General features: G+C 53.0%; 2 protein-coding genes across 11 annotated transcripts in view; both read right to left on the bottom strand.

Annotated features, from left to right (window-relative positions):
- Positions 1-90: 90 nt before the first annotated feature.
- SH3D21 (SH3 domain containing 21) lies at positions 91-13,809 on the bottom strand. 8 transcript variants are annotated; one of them, XM_041738060.1, is made up of 18 exons: positions 13,459-13,809; positions 13,136-13,183; positions 12,797-12,996; positions 12,513-12,703; positions 12,349-12,412; positions 12,030-12,148; positions 11,707-11,797; positions 11,498-11,553; positions 11,358-11,403; positions 11,103-11,203; positions 10,915-11,001; positions 10,755-10,797; positions 1,856-2,012; positions 1,700-1,752; positions 1,474-1,568; positions 515-1,371; positions 350-413; positions 91-270 (listed from the first exon to the last, which is right to left on the bottom strand). In XM_041738060.1, the coding sequence occupies exons 1-18, from the start codon at positions 13,518-13,520 to the stop codon at positions 199-201; spliced, it is 2,406 nt and encodes an 801-aa protein (XP_041593994.1). In that variant the 5' UTR covers positions 13,521-13,809; the 3' UTR covers positions 91-198. The 8 variants fall into 8 exon arrangements, with proteins under 8 accessions (XP_041593994.1, XP_041593995.1, XP_041593996.1 ...); XM_041738061.1 differs by having other exon boundaries at positions 12,513-12,670; XM_041738062.1 differs by having other exon boundaries at positions 12,594-12,670.
- Positions 13,810-13,923: 114 nt separating this feature from the next.
- Positions 13,924-15,982, bottom strand: part of THRAP3 (thyroid hormone receptor associated protein 3) — a 64,468-nt gene continuing 62,409 nt past the window's right edge. For all 3 annotated transcript variants that reach the window (XM_041738053.1, XM_041738055.1, XM_041738054.1), the window contains one exon: positions 13,924-15,501. In XM_041738053.1, coding sequence (XP_041593987.1) covers positions 15,280-15,501 — 222 coding nt within the window. In that variant the 3' untranslated portion in view covers positions 13,924-15,279. The remainder of the gene's footprint in view (positions 15,502-15,982) is intronic.

Below are 15,982 nucleotides of genomic sequence, written 5' to 3'. Positions count from 1 at the left end.
TCCGCGGGCCACGCCCCTCGCCGACCATTTCCCCGGGCCCGCCCCCTCTGGCCCCGCCCCCGCACGGACCAGGCAGGCGCGGCGGGCGCGTACACCGCAGTTTACTTTCTTGCGTTTCTCCGAGTCGTGTGCGAGGACGTGGGTGGCCGCAGCCCGACTCGCGCCCAGGCCCCGCCGCAGTCCCTCCCGGGCCCCCCCTCAGTGCGTCTGCGTCTGCGCGTGGATGGAGCCCCGCGTCCGGGACTCCTGAGTCCCCCGTTGCATCTGCACCTGGTCGGGAGAGGGCGTCAGGGCAGGCGGGGTCGGGGGGGGGGCAGCCCGCCGCCCCTGGGGGCCGCACCCCACCCACCTCCAGCGACAGGCGCTTCTCCTTCTCGCTCTTCAGTTCCTCCCAGAGGTCGGTGAGCTTCCTCCTGCGGACGGAGGAGAAGCGGTGGGCTGTGCAGGCCCACAGGCCGAGCCCGCCCGCCCCCGGCCCCCCCCCCCCCCCCGGCGCCCGCCCCGCCCCACTTACTCCAGCTGCACCCCCATCCGCTCCAGCGACCTCCTCAAAGACTCCACCTCGTCCTGGAGCCTCGTTATGTCGCCTCTGTCACTTTCACTGTCCGTGAGATTTTGCAGAGACAGAGAAAGTAGGGCGGGAGCCTCTTGGGGGTCTGGAGTCGCCTTGACAGCTTGACGATTCTTTTGAGCAGGGGCTGCCTCTTTGGGGGACACCTCCTCTTTGGGGAGTACTGCCTCTTCCCGGGTCCCCTCATGCTCCCCAGGTGCCTCCTCCAGGGGGGTTGTCGCCTTCGCAAGGGCAGGCACGGACCCTGACTTGCACTCAGACTCAGACTGGAATGGAGAGCTGCCCCTCTGATGGAGATGGGGCTCCTCTGGCCTGTGGACCTCTTGGGACTGAGCTTCATTGGCCACAAGAGACTTGAACAGTGGCAGGGCTTGCTCCGGAGAGAAGCGATGGAGCTGAGTGATGTCTCTGGTGGAGGCCTCTTGAGAGAGCACCTGCTCAGGGGTCAAGACCTTCCCTAGGGTGGGTGCCTCATCCCCAGGAGGGACCGTCTTTGGGCCAGGGACTTCATCCTCCGGTGGGACTTCAGGGACAGGGGCCTCCTCCCCAGAAATGACGCTGTCTGGGCTGGGAGCCTTGCCCAGGGTCAAGCCCTCCTCTGGGGTGGGGTTCTCTGGGACTGGGGCCTTGAACTTTAGAGTCAGGGATCCCTCTGAGATGGGGGCCTTCTCCAGAGTCAGGGCTTCCTCTGGAGTGGAGGCCTTATTTGGAGATACAGTCTTCTCTGGGCTGGGGGTCTTGTCTGGAGTGGGGGTTTTATTCACAGGAGAGGCCTTTGCTAGGCTGTTCTGCTCTTCCTCCTGTGGTGATGGGGGCGAGGTCTCAGCCGAGGGATAGGTACCTGGGGGCCTTCACCCTTGTACACCATCCATACCCCCCAGGAACCAGGCAGGGCCCCCTACCTGACTAGCTGCAGAGCGCTGCCGAGGAGTGTGGGGTTTCGATCCTTTTCTACCAGGGTGGCCCGGACCCCCACTGAGGAAGCTGCCCCTGGAGCCTATGAGAGCAGAACCTCAGGGGTCCAGGCCACTCTGACCCCGGGTCTCTCCCCACCTCTGTCCTTCAGCACAACCACCCTATCCCCATGCCCCATTCCTTGCCCCACTGGAGGGAGGCAAGGAGACTTACCCAGGTCTCGAGAGGGGCGCTTCTGACTGTCTCCGCTGGGTGTCCAAGAGGGCCTGGAACATACCCCCATCAGACCAGGAGGTGGGGGGCGGGGAGCAGCACTTCCCTCGTGCCTTCCTCCTTCCCCCCTCCTCATCCCCTCCCCCAGCTCCTTACTTGGCTTTACTGGGTCCACTGGGGGCTGTCACCAGCTTCCTGACTGTAGGGAGGGCTGATTTGCCCATCATCTTTTTTGGTTCCTTAGCTGGGAGGGGAGAAGGGAGTGTGGCATCCATCCGTCTAACAGTTGCTGGCCCTGTCCTTGCAGAGGGGACTGGGGACAGGAGATGAACATTTGACTCTGCCTCTTCCAAACTCTGGGGAAGCCAACCACCCTCGGGCCGCGTGGGCCTAGGGAACTGTGGGAGCGAGTAGGGGACACCTAGCAGGACACCGTTGTCAGGGAAGGCTTTGAAGGGGACATGGCTTCAAATCCTGCCAGGATTTTTTTATCCATACTTTTTTCTTTCTTTCTTTTTTTTTTTTTTTTTGATTTTTTTTTTCCTTTTTCTTTCTTAAAAGTAATGTCTGTGCCCCACGTGTGTCTCAAACTCACAACCCTGAGATCTAGAGTTGCACGCCCTCCGGACTAAGCCAGCTGGTGCCCCTGCCCAGACTTTTCTATGACCCTGCTCAGTGCCCGTGGCTGCCTCCGGGGTTCAGACCCTCCTCTTTTCCCTAGACCACGCCAGTAACCTTCCCCAAGCCAGTTACCTGGCCTAGAACTTCTAGGCCTCCTCTACCCCACGTACTCCCTAAGAGATCTCTCCCCGTGTGACGGGTTTAACTAGCACCAGTGCGCCAGCAACTCCCACACCCTCATCTCTGTCCTCTGTTCCCACCTGGGATGCTAACTGGCCTCACACACCGAACATACCCAAACCTGCACTCTCACTCCCCCCAACGCCTCTTTACCAGCGTTCCCCACCTCAGCCACCTACCCACTTGCTCAGATGACAAAATGAGTCATCTGTGACCCCCTTCATTCCCTCGTGCTGCACATCCAAACCTGCAGTAACCTGACTGCTCCACCTTCAGACGGGGCCTGATTTCTGCCACCTTTCACCCCCTCTGCCACTAAGCACTGGAGCGAGGCACCAGCATCTCCACCAGGACCATGTGGACCATGGCAGCAGCTCCCCCCCCCCGCAGGCACGTCCCCCCCCCCGCCCCCCGCAGTCGCCGCGAGCTCGGTCTACTGGGAGGCAGACATAGGCAAAACCAGAATATATAGTGGGTGTCGCAGAGGAAGAATAAGCAGGGGACTGTCCACTTTAAATGGGGCCACAGAAGGTCACAGAGAAGGTGACATCAGAGCGAACAGTACACTGGGTGACATTCGTATTTGTGGGCACACGAAGGGTCACTCTGTTCACTCAATGCACCTGCTGGTGCATCTGCACCGCGGGCCAGGTCGGTCCTGCAGCCACGCCAGGCTCCGACGTTCTGCTGCCCGCGTGCAGCAGTGCAACGACGTCCCCTCCCTGTGCCCCAGCATCTCACCCGCGAGACCTGCTGGGGCTCCTGCGAGTTCTGAGTGACTTTGCTCATGTGAGGTGCTCAGAGGACTACGGGGCGTATGGTCAAGGCTCAGTGAAGGGAACTTTGACCTTGGCTTCCTGTGCTCTGGCCGATCAGGTGCCCGGTGGGGGAGCAAGTACATCCTCCTTGGGACCCAACTTCGAGGCCCTGCTGGACCTCACGGAGGCGGGAGGAGGCCAACCAGAAAGGAGGAACAGAGGCCAGAGAGGCGGCGAGAAGACAGCACTGCACTACTGAGGCCCATGATGAGGGGCGACCCCCCTTAGCCCCCCGCAGGCCCCACGCGTGGAAACTGCACAGCAGCGCGAGTCCTGCACCCTGCACACCCCTTTCTTCTAGGGGCCTGCGGTGGAGTCTGGTGGCCGGCGCCATTTGGCTCCTGGCAGAAGCAGAAGCAAGTCCTTCCTGGAGGACAAGGCGTGAGCTCCCCCGGGGTGGCATCAGGGCCCGAGCCTGCGACAGGAGCCCGCAACACAGGGCCCGTCGGGAATCAACAGGCAAATCCGGGCAGAGGAGAAAACTGAATGCAGATGAAAAATAGCATTCTAGAAAGAAATCAAATGTGATACAGGTTAAGTAGCAGGTAAAGCACAGCCAAAAGCCAGAGAAGTGGCAGGCTGAAAGCACAGAGACAAGGAGCCGAAACCCTGAAAGCGGCGCTAAGAAGAGCGGATGATGACAGGGGCTGTGACTGTGGCTCGACGACGTGGTTGACAAATCCTCACCTGCCACTGCAACTAGAAAGCTGGACAAAACCACCGTCCTCTGGAAGCTGACCCAAGGCAGAAGGTAACCTGAGAAGTGCTGACGGCATCGTCTCCCAGGCCTGCACCCGCCCCTGCCCTGCCAGCCTGGTCCACGCAGACGCTCTGCAGCATGGGGCCGGCTGCAAAGACTGGCTCTTCTCTGCCATGGTGGAAGGGAGGTCACTCGATCTGGGCTATAGCATTGGATTTGGCCCTGGTTTCATAGGTAGGGCACCAGAAGCACAAGCAACCGAAGAGAAAATAGAAAAATGGGACCTCCTTGAGATGGAAACCTCTGGGGCCTTAAAGGACAAGAAAGTGAAAAGACAACGGACGGGATGGTAGAAAATATCTGCAAAAGTATATGGCCTGTGAGGGACTTTTCCCAAGATATACTAGAAACTCTACAAGTCAATAGTCCGAAGTCAAATAACCCAATTTAAAAAATAGGCAAAAAATCCAAATAGACATTTCTCCGAAAGAAGACACACAGATTGTCAATAAACATACGAAAAGACGCTCAACATTTAAGGCGTCCGAGAAAGTGGAGCAGAACCATGAGAAGCTACCGCTTCACACCGACTAGGATGATTATAATAAAAAAGTGACAAATGTTGGAGGGGATGTGAAGAAGCATAACCGTCACGCATCGCTGGTGGGAGGAGAAAATGGGACCAGCACTTTGGAAAACAGTGCGACGCTAACGGAGCTGTCCGGCACCCAGAAACCCCTTCCCACACACACACCCAAGAGACATGGACACACGTCAGCGCAAAAACTTGTACACGAGAGTTTATGCCCCCAAAGGTAAAACCAACCCAATGTGTCCACCAGCAAACAGATGAGTAACACGTGGTTCGTTCACACAATGGAAATGTTATTGGGCAACAAAAAGGAATGAAGCACAACACATACTAGAAATTGGATGAGTCTTGAAAACAGAAGGTAAGATAGGAAAGGTTTTGTTTTTTCAGGGGCGTCCGGACGGCGCGGTGGGTTAACTGATTCTTGATTTCAACTCAGGTCATGATCTCAGGGTCATGAGACGGAGCCTTGCAGGGAGCTCCATGCTGGGCGAGCCACCTGCTAGGGACTCTTTGTCTCCCTCTCCCTCTGCCCCTTCTCTCCCTCTCTCCCTCCCTCCCTCTCTCTAAAAAAGAAAAAAAAAAAAATATATATATATGTATTTGAATATTTTACTCTGATGAGACTGAATAAGAAAAAAGAGAGGACAAATAATTACTAAAAATAAAAAAAAGACTAAGTACAGACACAGATTATGAGAGAATGTTATGAATAACTTTACATAAATAATCAGAAAACATTGAAGAAATGGATAATCACAAATAGAATTCATTAGAGGTGCCAGGCTGGCTCAGTCAGTGGAGCGTGGGACTCTTGATCTCTGGGTTGTTAAGTTTGAGCCCGACACTGGGCATAGAGATTACTTTAAAAAACAAATAATTAAAAAATAAAAAACATAAAAGTAAGTATAAAGCAAAAATAAAATAAAAAACGAAGATAAAATGGATTCAAGAATTTTTTTAAAGATTTTGTTTATTTAAAAAAAAAAAAGATTTTATTTATTTATTCATGAGATGCAGAGAGAGAGAGAGGCAGACACACAGGCAGAGGGAGAAGCAGGCTCCACGCCGGGAGCCCGACGTGGGACTTGATCCCGGGACTCCAGGATCACACCATGGACCAAAGGCAGGCGCTAAACCGCTGAGCCACCCAGGGATCAAGAATTCTAGCCAGATTTTTGGCTAGCTATCATTACCCAGGGACCAGGAGACAGAAGGCTGTCTGTGCAAGACTCCCAAAGTGCAAGATTTCCTCCTCCGAGTTCCAAGGTAAAGCCATTTGAACAGCAGCTGTAAAGGAGTCTTTGTGGATGGAATCAAGTTAAGATGAGGTCACACTCTAGTAGGGCCCTAAACCAATGCCCGGTGACCTTACTAGAAAAGGAAAATATGGACAGAGGCACACAGTGCAGAAGACAATGTAAAGACAGGCAGAGAAGAGCGGTAGATCTGTCCCTAAGCCGAGGACTGCCAGGAACTACCAGAAGCTAAGGGACAAGGGCACCCGGGGGGGCTCAGGGGGTTTGCCTTCAGCTCAGGGCGTGACCCTGGGGTCCTGAGATCAAGTCCTGCATGGGGCTCCCTGCAGGGAGCCTGTTTCTCCCTCTGCCTGTGTCTCTGCCTCTCTCATGAATAAAATCTTAAAAAAAAAAAAAAGAGAGAGAGAGAGAAGCTAAAGGACAAGGAAAGATGCTTCTCCTAGACTCTTCACAGAAAACATGGCTATGCCAACAACTTGATTTTGGATTTCTAGCCCCCAGAACTGTGAGAGATTACACTTCTCTTGATTTAAGCCAAACAAAACAAGAAGAAAAAGAATTTCAAACATTCTCATAACTATTAAAGAAATTAAATAGTTTAAAATCTTCCCATAAGGGAAAAAAACAGGGCCAGATGGATTCACAGGCAAGTTTTATCAACTCTCAAGGAAAGATGATTCCCATCTTCTTTATTTTTTCCCCAAGTAAACTCTGCCCCCAGTGTGAGGCTCAAACTCACGACTCTGAGATCCAGAGTCACACACTCTACGGACTGAGCCAGTCGGGCAACCCCACAATGATTTCCATCTTATATAAGATCTACCAGATAATTTAAAAACTAAATATATACCTCGTAACTCATGTACGGGGCCAGTAAAATGTTCAAAATCAGATGAGGACAGTAGAAATAAATGCAAAAATCTTAAGAAAAACTGGGAAAATATTCCAACGGCACATAAAAAGATAATAAAACCATGAACAATTTGAATGTACCCTAAAAATGCAGGGGTGGCTTAATAGAAATTTCTACAAATGTCATTTATCACACTGACAGATCAAAGGAGAAAACCCAGAGAATAATTTCAAAAGATTCATATAAACAATCTGAAAAAACTCAGCACACACTCTTAATAAAAATTCTAAATAAACTAGAAATAGAAAGGACCTTTCTGCGGCACCCGGGTGGCTCAGCAGCTGAGCATCTGCCTTCGGCTCAGGGCGTGACCCCGGGGTCCTGGGATCGAGTCCCGCATCGGGCTCCCCACAGGGAGCCTACTTCTCCCTCTGCCTGTGTCTCTCATAAATAAATAAATAAATAAAATCAGAAAGAAAGGAAGGAAGAAAAAGAAAGAACCTTTCTTAGCCTGACAAAAAAGCATCTAAGAAAAGATCTAAGTATCACTGTTAAAGGAGACAAGTTGGGAACATTCCACTGAACATGGTAATGATGTTCAACACGACTTCTATTCAAGAGTGGGTTGAGCCCCTAGCCACTATAGTAAAATGAAAAAATAAAATAAAAAGATGTTAAAAAGATACAGAAAAATTATTGTAAGTCACAGATAACACGACTGGCTTCGTAGAAAACTTAATAAGAATCTACAGATAGAGGGGCCTGGGTGATACATTCGGTTAAACATCTGACCCTTGGCTTCAGCTCAGATTGTGAGATCGAGCCCTGCATTGGGTTCCATGCTCAGCATGGAGTCTGCTTGAGATTCTCTGTCCCTCTCCCCTTGCCCCTCCTGCTCATGCTCTTTCTAAAATAAATAAATCTGGGGATCCCTGGGTGGCTCAGCGGTTTGGCACCTGCCTTTGGCCCAGGGCGCGATCCTGGAGTCCCAGGGTCGAGTCCCGCGTCAGGCTCCCTGCATGGAGCCTGCTTCTCCCTCTGCCGTGTCTCTGCCTCTCTTTCTCTCCATGTCTATCATAAATAAATGAATAAATAAACCTTAAAAAAAATAAATCTTTAAAAAAGCTATAGATAAATAACTAGACATAGAATTTAGCAGCATGAGTGGCTATAAAATCAATATACAAAAATCAATGCACTTCTATATTCCTGAAATAAACAAATGGATACATACTTTTTTATTGTTATTTTTTTTAAGGTTTTAGTTTTAATCTTTACACCCAGCACGGGGATCAAACTCACAACCCCAAGATCAAGAGTCATGTGTTCCACCGACGGAGCCAGCCAGGTGCCTCTGTCTTATTTTTGAAAAGACACGACATAAAAATCTGAGGTATCTAGAAATAAATCTTAGAAAATCTTTAAAAAGTTGTGTAAAACTCACAAGCAGAAAGTAATATACGGTGTTGGAACAATTCATTGCCCCTGTAGAAAAGGTATAATTGGTCATTCACTAAAAATCAATGCCACAGGGGCTCCTGGGTGGCTCAGTTGGTTAAGTGTCTGCCTGCAGGTCATGATCTCAGGGTCCTGGGACCAAGCCCTGCATCGGGCTCCCTGCTCAGTGGGGAACCTGCTTCTCCCTCTCCCTCTGTCTCTGCCCCACACTCATGCTTGCTCTTTTATACTCTCTCTCTCAAATAATTAATCAATGTTAAAAAAAAATTAATGCCACAAAGATAAAGGCACTTTAAAAGTTTTAAAGAAAATATGACTTTTTCTGAACTTGGAGCAGGAAGGATTTCTTAGACAAGGAAAAGCCTGCTAACCATGAAAGACTGACACATCTACATTAAAATTAAGAATTCCCGTTCATGGGATCCCTGGGTGGCTCAGCGGTTAAGCGTCTGCCTTGGACTCAGGGCGTGACCCTGGAGTCCCGGGATCAGGTCCCACATCGGGCTCCCGGTGCATGGAGCCTGCTTCTCCCTCTGCCTGTGTCTCTGCCTCTCTCTCTCTCTCATGAATAAATAAAAAATCTTAAAAAAAAATAAAGTCCAAATGAAAAAAAATGTTTAAAAAAAAAGAATTCCCATTCATCACAGAACACCATTATACCAAAAAGACAACAAGCCACGATGAGAGAAAATATTTGTAAGTCATATAACCTCCAAAGGATTGGTATTCAGTATATATAAAGAACTCAAACTAATTATAACCAACCACAGAAATGCAAATGAAGTCCACAATGAGATTCTACTTTGTACCTACTGGATTCACATATAAAAAAAAGTAAAATCTGGGATGCCTGGGTGGCTCAGCGGTTGAGCGTCTGCCCTGGGCTCAGGGCATGACACCGGGGTCCTGAGACCGAGTCCCACATCGGGCTCCCTGCATGGAGCCTACTCCTCCCTCTGCCTGTGTCTGTGTGTCTCTCATGAATAAAATTTTTTTAAAAATCTTAAACACAAAAAAGTAAAATCTATAAAACCAAGTATTGAAGAGGATTGGAATAATAGGATCTCATACACTGATGGTGGAATGTTAAAGTGTATGATCACTTTGAAGACCAAACTGACTAGATCTCATAAAAGTTGAACATTCACATACCCTATAATCTAGAATGCTACTCCTAGGATAGAGAAATGATTCGACGTGCACAGCAGAACACCGGCACAAGAATGTTCACGGCAGCTGTATTTCTTGTAACAAAAACTAGGAACAGGGACGCCTGGGTAGTGGTTGGGCATCTGCCTTCGGCCCAGGGCGTGATCCTGGAGTCCCGGGATCAAATCCCACATCGCGCTCCCTGCATGGAGCCTGCTTCTCCCTCTGCCTGTGTCTCTGCCTCTCTCTTTCTGTCTCTCATGAATAAATAAGTAAAATCTTAAAACAAAAACCAAAAAACAAAACAAAACAAAAACCAAGAACTAGGAACAATGAAAATGTCTAACATCAGGAGAAGACCAGATACATACATAAACTGTGGTTAAATTCCCTGCCAGGAATATCATACAGCAGAGAAAAACTAATGAGCTTACATCTATATACAACATGGATTAATCTTAGAAATATAATTTAAAAAAAAAGAAATAAAATGTTGATTGGAAACAGCAAGTCCCAAAAGCCTATAAACATGATACCATTTTTATCAAGCTCAAAAACAAGCAAAAATCATTTGCTACATTATTTAGGCACATAGGTAAATAAATGTAACAACTCAAGGGAACCATAAAAACAAAATTCCCGATAGCCTTTACCTTTTGGGGGGGAGGGTAGGTAGCAGAATGGGAAAGAAAAGGATCATTATGTAAACCATTAGCAATACTGCAGTTCTTGGATTTGGTGACAGGTCATGAATGTTCACGCGTGTCCATTATTAAGCTGTTTTGTTTTAAGGATTTTATTTATTTATTCATGAGACACACAGAGAGAGGCAGAGACACAGGCACGGGGAGAAGCAGGCTCCATGCAGGGAGCCCGATGGGGACTCGAACGCAGGCCCCGGGGGTCACGCCCTGAGCTGAGGGCAGACGCTCAACCGTTGAGCCACCCAGGCGCCCCCCCCCATTATAAGTTACAAAGCACTTATGTACAGTTTTCGCATGTGTGAAATATGATTTTAAAAGATGAATGAAACTTCCAGGGGAATGTTTCATTCATCTTTTAAAATCATATTAAAGTTTTCACCGCCGCGGTTATATGCCACGTGAACACACAGCACCACGGCAAAGACAGACACCGTGATCCACAAACTTCCTTAGAAAATGAAACAAGTCTAAACGTGCGGATGGCCACGTTCTTAGCCACACAAAGCAACAGGAACACGCATGAACTGACCCGAGGACCCACACGTACCTACCAGGTCCTTAACGCTCGCAGAGGTGCCCGCTGAGGGACCTATGGTCCTGCACCACTGGGGAGCTGTGGGCGTTTATGGGCAACTAAAGTGGCGGTGCCCCAGAGAGCAAGCTGCCATCCCCCAGGCCCCCACCCACGCCCGCCCGCATCCCAGGCTCCCCGGGCACCCACCTGATTCCCGAGACGCCACTTTCCGTGGGGTCAGCTTCTTGATCTGTGAAGAAGAAAGTGATCAGAATCTGAAGCTGGGGTCCCCCGTCTCCAGGCCCACGCTCACCGGGGGACGGCCTCCCTGCCCACTGAGCACCACCGCACTCAGTTCCGTACTCACTGGGGGTGGGGGGAGCACAAAGTTGTCTGGGAAGACGCCTCTTCGGCCGTGAGACTCTCCTTCCCACCAGCCCTTGTCCTCTGTGGTCTGGGGGAGCAAGACAGCACAGGGAGGTGGGCCAGATGCCGGGGCTCCTGCGGCCCAGGCCCCCCCACCCCCCAGCCACCTCCCTGCCCCGGGCCTTGTACCTTCCTCAGGACTTTCACCACGTCCCCCCTCCGCAGCGCCAACTCATCCGGGGCCTCAGGCTGGTAGTCAAACAGGACCCTGTAGATCTCAGGGCGGGAGACTGCAGGGCCGGCGGGTCCGCTGAAGCCAAGGCCTCTCTCTCCCCAGGCCAGTCGGGGACCCCCTCCCCCATTCGCTCAGTGGGGCGTCCCCCTGCCCCCAGTGGGCTAGGCGGCAGGAGGGGGTTCCGAGGAACCCTCCAGCGAGGTGCTCACCTGTCCGCAGGTAGTCTGGAGGGCTGTCATAGGTCAGACTGCTCAGCTGGTGGGGGCAGGGGGGGCGGAGGAACAAGCTGAGCCTCCACCCGCCCTTCAACGGGAACCCACCAGGCCCGTGCCCCGCCTTCCCAGTTTACCTTGGGCGGCTGCTGGGGTCCAGGGCTGACTGCAGGCATGTCTGGGCTCCCGAGGCCTGGTGGGGACAGTGAGGTTAGGGGGGGCGGGCTAGTTCAGTTTAGATCACGGGAGAGGTCAACGGGGTCGTGGGGTCGGGATGAGCGGATCGCAGGCTCAGGCCCCTGGGAAGGTCACAGGGGTTCCCGGGGTCACAGGGTGCAGGTCTCACTTGGGGGCCCACTGTCCAGCAACTCCACAAAGTTGGATGGGAAGGCTCCCAGCTGCCCGTTCTTCTTCCCCAGCCACCAGCCGTCCTCAATCTGGGGAGGAGGAGGACGCAGGGCCATCTGGTTCTGCCCCAAGGGTCTCTTGGGAAGCCTTCCCCCGCTTCTGCCCCGCTTCGGCCCGATGGCCCCCCTCCCCCTAGCCCCCTCAACTTCCCATCCCTGCGCCCCCCACCACTGCCAACGCCCCTCTCTCCGCACACCCCTCAAGCGGGGACGGGCACCAGCATCTCTGCCCCAAGCCTCATTCATCACTTTGTCCCCTCACCTCCTTTATCACTTCCACAATCTCCCCAGCTTGCAGCTGCAGCTCGTCCGCCTGCTCCGGGCTGTAGCTGAAGCTCACCTTGCACCATCGTTGGGGGCCCCGAGGCTTGGCAGGGCGACCTGCGCTCGGATGGGAGAGAGGGGCAGCCGAGCTGGGCGAGGGGCGGGGCGGGACAGGCCCCCCCGAGGCGGAGCATTGTACCCGAGAGCCAATCAGAGGCCGCGGGGCCGCCGCGGCCCCGCCCCAGCCCCGCCCCCGCCCCCCCAGAGCCGCGCATGCTCCGCAGCCTCCCTCCCCGCCCGCCGGGCCCCGCGCTCACCTCGGCGGCGCGCACAGCGCGGGCTCGGCGCCTCTCCCGCGCCGCGCAGGGACTCCGGGATCTCCTGCAAATGAGCGCAGGCGGCGGCGACCCGGGCGGGCCGGCTCTCAGCTCCTGGGGGCGCGCAGACACCCTCCCCCCGCGACCTGGGGGCCCGGCCTCACCTGCACCGAGCGCTCGGGGAAGAGACCCCAGCGACCCCCCAGCTGTCCGCGCAGCCAGCCCCGCGCGGGCCCCTCGCACACCTGCCGCACCACGTCCCCGGGCGCCACGCTCAGCTCGCCCTCCTTCTGCGCGCGGTATCCGGCCAGCACCAGCACGTCTGCGGGCGGAGGGCGGGTCTGGGCACCCCGGCCTAGGCGCGAGTCCCGGGCTCCGCGTGAAGGGCGGGCGGGGGGCGGCGCAGGCCCTGTTGCCCTTCCCGCCACGCCGGGCCCTCCGCACGTACCCATAGCTCCGGGCCTCCTCCGGGGCCGGGCTGGGAGCTCGGCGCTGTCCGGCGGGCGGCCGAGCACTGGCCCGGGTGGGCTGGGACGAGCTGCGAGGCCCAGAAGCGAAGGAGGCGGAGACGCCAGCCGATAGGTCGGTCCCAGGTGCTGGAGTGGGTGTGGGAGGGGTGGCCCGGCCCAGCAGGTCCGGCCCCGAGCCCTGGGAGGAAGATCCCAGGGTCTCAGGCCAGTGCAGGGGCCCAGCTCCCCCACGCGCTCCTCCTGGCCTAGTCACTTAAATTCCAGTCTGGCCGCCTCTCCTCCCTCTCGCGGCCCTAGGCCCTAAGGCTCCCACCCACCTTTGGCACAGTCTTTCTTGGTCTGTCTCCTGGCTGGCAAGCTTCGAGCTGCAGGGGAAGAGGTGGGAGAGGCACATACCTGGGCGGGGCCCCTAGCAGGCAGCAGCTGCTCTGAGGCAGGCCCTGGGTGGAGGGGCGGCTGCTCTTGGGCGCACAAAGCTATTACTGAGAGAGTCCAAATCTCTGCTCCCCCTGGAAGGCACGTTCTCCCTAGAACCCCACCCCCAGGTCATCAGGAGTGTAAAGACCTCTGCCTCCGTGTTTGATTTCATAATACATCCACAGTCCCCTCAAGAAAGGGCAAGAGAAAGCAACTTTAAGACCTTTCAAGGCTCCTGCTCACAGCCAAGGGCAGAGCTGGCAAGGCCTGAAGTTTAGGGCCCATCCGGGGCCAGTCCCATCCTGGCTGGGCTTTCTGGTCATCTCTTTTTGCCCAGTGGTGAACACAGAAGGCAGAGCAGAGCAGAGCAGAGCCTGTGATCCACGACCCTTGACCCCTGCGCCTCACCACCCTGGAAGCCAAAGTCCTTGCCCATAACACCACAGTGAAAGGATCTGGTTCTCTCGGGGCGTCCAAAGAAACAGGATGAAGCAAAATCACTGGGGTGGCTCAGTCTCCTCCCAGAACAACTGCGTGTGGCACCGAGGAGGATAGGACTAAGCAACAGCTCTCAGAGACATTTTGTCTTTCAGGTTTCCTGAAGCTGCTCCAGTAGATGCCAATACCCCCCACCCCCCCAAACACACACACATGCTAAGGGTGACAATGACCAGAGTCCATTTACATCTGCCTTCTTCATTTATTTTTTTATTTGCAGGAGGAGTTGAAACAAATTTTAAAGGTGTTTTCATTTTTTTCCCCTAAACATGAATCATTCAAGTAAAACCAACTTAACTATAGAAATGTAGCAAAGTAAGGGGAAAGAAGCACAACAACCCAAGAGGCAAAGGTTGGGGGGGGGGGGCAGAGGTGGGTGCAGTCCGCATATAACATATGCATAAATGCCATATGATTCACCTGCTCAGGACCGCCTCCCCAGAAGGCAAGCACAAGGACCCATTTTAAGAGGATGTTTTCCCCCCAAACATCCAAGAATGTTTCAACTTAAAGCTTGTGGTTAATTAAAAAAAAAAAAAAAAAAGGAAAAAAAACAAACCCCCACAAACCACCCAGCCATAACCACCTTCCTTAATCGATCATAGGAGTTTCTTTTCATTTTATAAAAAGATTAATAAAAAATATTGAAAAAATTATTTTCTCATCTTATATTTGTAAAGATAATAGAATTCAGAAGTTTCTTAGAAAACAGACCAGAAACTGCCGTCCAGTTTCCACCCCTGTTGCTGAGAGGATCAGCAGGACTATAAAGTTTGGGATACTGGAGCTGCTGGTGGAGAATGGGATGCCCAGCCCAGAAGAACTCAGAAAATATTGGGGTGGGGGGGCACGTGGGGTGTGGTTAGCAGCACACCATGGGATACATGGCTGCGCAGAAAAGGGGAACACAAGGTGGTCAGAAAGGCCTTGAACTCCTCCTCGACATACAAAACCGATTTTTACAAAGACCCAAGCAGTTTGGTCCCAAACTGAGGTGAACACTTCAATGTTTATTCACATGCTTTGTTTTCTCTTTGAAGAATCAGTTGCCCAAATTAAATCTTTCTATTATTACTACATATGCCTACGAAAAAAGGGGGGGGGGAGGGAAGAAGAAGAAGAAGGGCTTTTAAAATCTGGATAAGGGAGAAGAGATCGAAAATTATCAAATTAGTCCTCTTAGCTCCAAATGAAAATAAAAACAAAACTGTTGTTTCTAATAGGGAACAAACCAAAATCCAAGTATCGCTCTCCCCTCCCTACCCCAGCCCCCACCCCACACACCAACAACAAATGAGAAACACAGCTAAAGCCCAATGTGTTCTGCTCAAGAGCTGGGCCTGACCCCAGGCTCCTCAGCCGGCCGCCTCTGTCCAGTGGGACGCAGCGCCAGGGATGCTTTCGGCTGGAGTAGGATTCTGCGCAGCTGGCTGGTGGGGGTAGGGGTGGGATTTTTGCAATCTTGAGGCTCCTCTGTCTTGCTCCTCACCAGCCACCTTCCCAGCGCCCTCTCTCCCCTGGGCAGGGGCTCCCATCAGAGTGGCCCCTACTCAGTTGCAGGCTGTAAATTGTCCTTCTCTTCTCGGTTCTCTGTCCCACTCTCGTCGTCTTCAATCTCCCCTTCCTCCCCACTAAACTTGTCGTGGGCCCATTTGGGGCTGGTGCTGGACTTCCGGAACATGAACCGGCCACGACCCCGGGGGAAGGCTCCTCGGCCCCGGCCCCGGCTCACCCACTTCTCGCTGCCTTCACCTTCGCGGTCATCATGCTGAGAGAAAAGAAAACTGCCATCAGTCCCCGAGTGAACAGGCATAACCAGAACCCTCCTCTCCTCTAAATGGGACTTTCTCAAACCCACCTATGCTCCCCACCCCACCTTTTGCTCCTTTTCTGTCCTCCCGGGTCCCTACTCCAAAAATGCTACTGATTCAGATCCAAGAGAATATTCCACTGAGGCCTTAAGAATCCTAAGGCAGGGGATCCCTGGGTGGCGCAGCGGTTTAACGCCTGCCTTTGGCCCGGGGCGCGATCCTGGAGACCGGGATCAAATCCCACGTCGGGCTCCCAGTGCCTGGAGCCTGCTTCTCCCTCTGCCTGTCTCTGCCTCCCTCTCTCTCTGTGTGTGACTATCATAAATAAATTAGAAAAAAAAAAAAAAAAGAATCCTAAGGCAGTAAGTAGCGTGGGCATTACAACCGTGGTAAAACCGCCTAGCGCTGACAGGCCCATCACCTGCACTCTCTCTGGTA

Source organism: Vulpes lagopus, chromosome 23, assembly GCF_018345385.1.
Source record: "Vulpes lagopus strain Blue_001 chromosome 23, ASM1834538v1, whole genome shotgun sequence".
Classification (NCBI taxonomy): Eukaryota; Metazoa; Chordata; class Mammalia; order Carnivora; family Canidae; genus Vulpes; species Vulpes lagopus.
The sequence above is the reverse complement of the archived record's forward strand: the minus strand, read 5'-3'. Positions and strand labels throughout refer to the sequence as shown.

What these genes read in the sequence shown, in the direction of transcription:
- SH3D21 (XM_041738056.1), bottom strand. Translation starts at nt 13,520, where the DNA reads ATGGGCCCTAAACTTCAGGCCTTGCCAGCTCTGCCCTTGGCTGTGAGC. An exon ending in GCTGGACAGTGGGCCCCCAA is followed by an intron (nt 11,554 to 11,706) that starts GTGAGACCTGCA and finishes TGTCCCCACCAG; the next exon opens with GCCTCGGGAGCCCAGACATG. An exon ending in AGTGGACCCAGTAAAGCCAA is followed by an intron (nt 1,753 to 1,855) that starts GTAAGGAGCTGG and finishes GGTATGTTCCAG; the next exon opens with GCCCTCTTGGACACCCAGCG.